This window comes from Protobothrops mucrosquamatus, unplaced genomic scaffold (genome assembly GCF_001527695.2).
Source record: "Protobothrops mucrosquamatus isolate PMUCROS unplaced genomic scaffold, P.Mucros_1.0 scaffold_108, whole genome shotgun sequence".
Classification (NCBI taxonomy): Eukaryota; Metazoa; Chordata; class Lepidosauria; order Squamata; family Viperidae; genus Protobothrops; species Protobothrops mucrosquamatus.
Genome location: NW_015386184.1, coordinates 41016 through 44724, shown reverse-complemented (window position 1 = coordinate 44724; position 3709 = coordinate 41016). Strand labels below are relative to the sequence as shown.

Sequence of the window (3709 nt, the reverse complement as noted above, 5' to 3'; positions counted from 1 at the left end):
GGGGGAGGGGGAGGGGGAGGAGGAGGGTCTGTTCAGGGAGGGCAACTGTAGGGGTCAAGGAGATCCAGGACCAGGCAGTCTGATCCCTGCTCTGTTCTCAGAGGCAGAAACACACACACATACACACACACACACAAAAACATCTGCTTCTCAGCTGAACAAGTGTTCCTCTTTCTTGTTGGTCTCTCCCAGAATTTCTGCACACAACAGCACGCAGGCGGACATCTGGTCTCCTTCCAAAGCAGTGAAGAAGCAGATTTTGTGGTCAAGCTGGCCTTCCAAACTTTTGGCCACAGTATTTTCTGGATGGGACTGAGCAATGTCTGGAATGTAGGTCCTCTCTAATGCTAATCTTTATCGATTCCCCTTTCCTGTTTCTAAAGGTTTGTGGTTTTGTTTTGGAAGAATCTCCCAATGGGAGGCAGAGGTCTCCCTATTCAATGTTCCTGCCTGGGACAACGGCAGAGAAAACCAAAGCAGAAAAGCTTTACACTCTCTCTCTCTCTCTCTCTCCCCTCCCCAAATCCTTCCTTCCTCCTGAAGGACCCACTGCGGTCTTGAAGGGCCGGATCCTGCCCTGGCCCCCATCTAAGCCCCCAGGCCTTCCTCCCTCTGGAGGGGCCCTTGGATGGGCTCCACACCTGGGGGAGACTCTGCTGGGCCTTCAGCTCAGGGGCTTTAGAGGCCTGGCCTGGGGGGGGCTGTTCTTTCCTCCCCCCCTTATTTTAATTTAATGCAGAAATTCCTCCATCAGGATTTTGTCTCCTGCTCTGCTGGGTTTTCAGCTCTTGGAAGAAGCTCCGTCGTGTACAAAGGAGGGGGGGAGATTCCCTGGAGTTGAGATCGGCTCCTGGGGACTTTGTGACTAAAAATGTGAATTTCTGGCAAGACGAGCGAAGGAGGTCCTCAAAAGAAGTAACCACAGATACCCAGGAGGCTTTTCTCTTCCCACGTGTCCCCTGAAGCCCTGGGTTCTGCCTCTGCTCCCCCATCCAGGGAGTGATGGGCTTTGAGGGTCCTTCGGAGCGGTCACCACGTGGGGCATGGGGCAAAGTGGCCCCCAAGCTGAGCTGGTGACTCCTGGGACCCCTCCAGGCCGTTTTCTCCTCTCTTCCCTCTGGATCTCCTGACTGTCTCCTCTCCAGGCAGCGCCCAAGTGGAACCCTGCTTAGCTGCTCCGGGTCAGCTGGGGTGGATGGAGAGAGAGAGAGAGAGAAGGAAAGAGAGAGAGAGAGAGAGGTAGAAAGAGAGAGAGGGAGGGAGAGAGAGAGAGAGAAAGAGAGAGAAAGAGAGAGAAGGAAAGAGAGAGAGAGGAGAGAGAGAGGGAAAGAGAGAGATAGAAAGAGAGACAGGGAAGGAAGGAGGATACGTTTGCTCTGCCCTTTTAAACCTACCCACTTTTCTGTCTGTGTAGCCTGAGCCCCCTCCTCAATTGGCTCANAGTTCTCTCTGCAGGGAAGGAAAGAAGACCATGGGGCGATTCATCTTCGTGAGCTTCGGCTTGCTGGTCGTGTTCCTCTCCCTGAGTGGTGAGTTCGAGCAGGGTCCCTCGTGTCCGGAGAGGCCGAAGCTCTCCCACCTCCAACCCCTTCATGATTTGACCCCCCCCCCAGAATCCTCTCCCCAAAGTTGCTTTTATTCCCGCTTGGCTCCTTCTGCCATCCAGATCCCACCTTCTCTCTCTGCCCCAGGACTCAGGACTGTGTGCAGCGATACAAAACCCAAGCAAAATTAACCCCACTGAAATGCAGAATTAATTAATTAAGAATGAAGTAAAACCCTTGGGGAAAATGCATGCCCCTCCCCCCTCTTGCTAGGGATTTCTCTCCATGGGAGCCACACAAGGGGTGAGACCCTTCCCCATCTGCTGAAGAGCTGAGCCGCGGGTGGGGGCGTCTTCAGATGGGACCTTCTTGAGCAGGGGGGAGCAGGGGGGCAGCCCCACGGATAATCTGCCTCTAAACCCCTGTAGTTGTTTGGGGGCACCCAGGAGGCGAGAGGAGATCCCTTAGGACAGACCCACCGGATCCCCCTTCCTTTGCACCGGTCAACAGCCTGGCTGCTTCCTTCCCCAGCCATTGCAATTTTGGAGGCTTTCAAGGGCAGCCCCACATCAAGGGCATTGCAGTAGTCTGGATACGTTGCAACCAAAGTGGGGATAATTCTTGCTAAATCTGAATGGCTCAAGAAGGTTCACGGTTTTTATTTATTTATTCCTGTGTATCCTGCCTTTATTATTATTATTATTATTATTATTATTATTATTATTATTATTATTATTATTATTATTATTATTATTATTATTATTATTATTACTACTACTACTACTACTACTACTACTACTACTACTTCTGCTACTACCAATAATTCAAAGAAACGAACATACCTGATATTCTTTCCTCCTTCTGTTTTCCCACAACAACCCTGTGAGGTGGATTAAGCTGAGAGTGATTGACACCGTTTTTGTGACTAAGGCGGGACTAGAACTGCCCGTCTCCTGCTTCCTAGCCAGCTGCTCTAACCACTAGGCCAAATTGGCTCAGTTGGGACTAGAGGCCCAGGCAGGTCTGCAGAGGTTAATCTGTTCGTTAAGGAGCCCATTTCTGCCTTTGCACCCTTCATGGAATGAAAAAGGCAGCCAACGTGGACAGAGACACACCAGACATGCAGCTTCCAGGGAATTAAACCAGGGTTCACTCTAACCGAGGTTTGGACAATCTGCAAAGGAAGCTGCAAGTCGGTTGCAATTTATTGTCATGAAAGATGTTTGCAACACAGCAGGTTAAGTGTGTTCTGCAGACCCAGCTGCCTCCTCTTCCTCCCCCCTCCTCCTCCCCCTCCTGCCCTCCTCATCCTCCCCCCCTCTTCTTCCTCCCCCTCCTCCCCCCCTCCTCTCTTCTCATTGGGCCTCCTGTCCTCCCTCACAGGTACTGCAGCTGATTGTCCCTCTGATTGGTCCTCTTATGCAGGGCATTGCTACAAGCCCTTCAATGAAGCAAAAAACTGGGCCGATGCAGAGGTGAGACATGCGTGTGTGCCTGTGGATCTCCCAGCCGAGGCCGAGGAGACATGCAGGGAGAGCCTTGCAAAGCCCCCAAGTCCCCTCTGGGCAGGATGAGAGGGAGGGAGACTCCGCTGGGTGTATGAAAAGGACCCCTGAGAGGCAGATATCCTGGGGACCCTCCCTCTGAGCCCCCTGGAGCTCCCCTTCTCCGCCCTGGGAGCCAGCAGGACACCTGTCAAAAACCATTTCAGACTGGGAAGTGAGGGGTGTTGGGGGGGTGATTGGGGAGGGGTCTAGTTCAGTTAGGCAGCCTCCCCCTTCCTCTTATCACCCAGGTCTGGACAGCCCTTTGTCCGGAATGACGGAGGGGGATGGACTAGAGGACCTCCAAGGCCCCTTCCCCTCTGTGACGCCTGAGTGTGCCTGGAGTTCTCGGGGGCTCTGGAGAGCCGGGCAGTCGAGGGCTTGGGGGTCTCCCCACATCTTTTATTATTTTTTATTATTATTTTATTATTTTAATTTGTATACCGCCCTTCTCCCATAGGACTCAGGGCGGTTCACAGCATATTAAAAACAAATAATATACACAAAATACAAAAAATACAAAATACAAAAATACAAAAAATAAACCCCGATAAAAGCCGAATTAAAACCAAATATTACCAGCTGTGTTTCCGATTAAAATACTTTTAAAATTATCCCTAC

General features: G+C 51.5%; 1 protein-coding gene across 1 annotated transcript in view; it reads left to right on the top strand.

Annotated features, from left to right (window-relative positions):
* Positions 1-1450: 1450 nt before the first annotated feature.
* The window catches only part of LOC107287549 (snaclec trimecetin subunit beta-like), a 36217-nt gene continuing 33958 nt past the window's right edge, over positions 1451-3709 (top strand). Inside the window, exons 1-2 of the mRNA XM_015816075.1 lie at positions 1451-1529; positions 2928-3019. Of these exons, the coding sequence (XP_015671561.1) occupies positions 1472-1529; positions 2928-3019 (150 nt within the window). The 5' untranslated portion in view covers positions 1451-1471. The remainder of the gene's footprint in view (positions 1530-2927; positions 3020-3709) is intronic.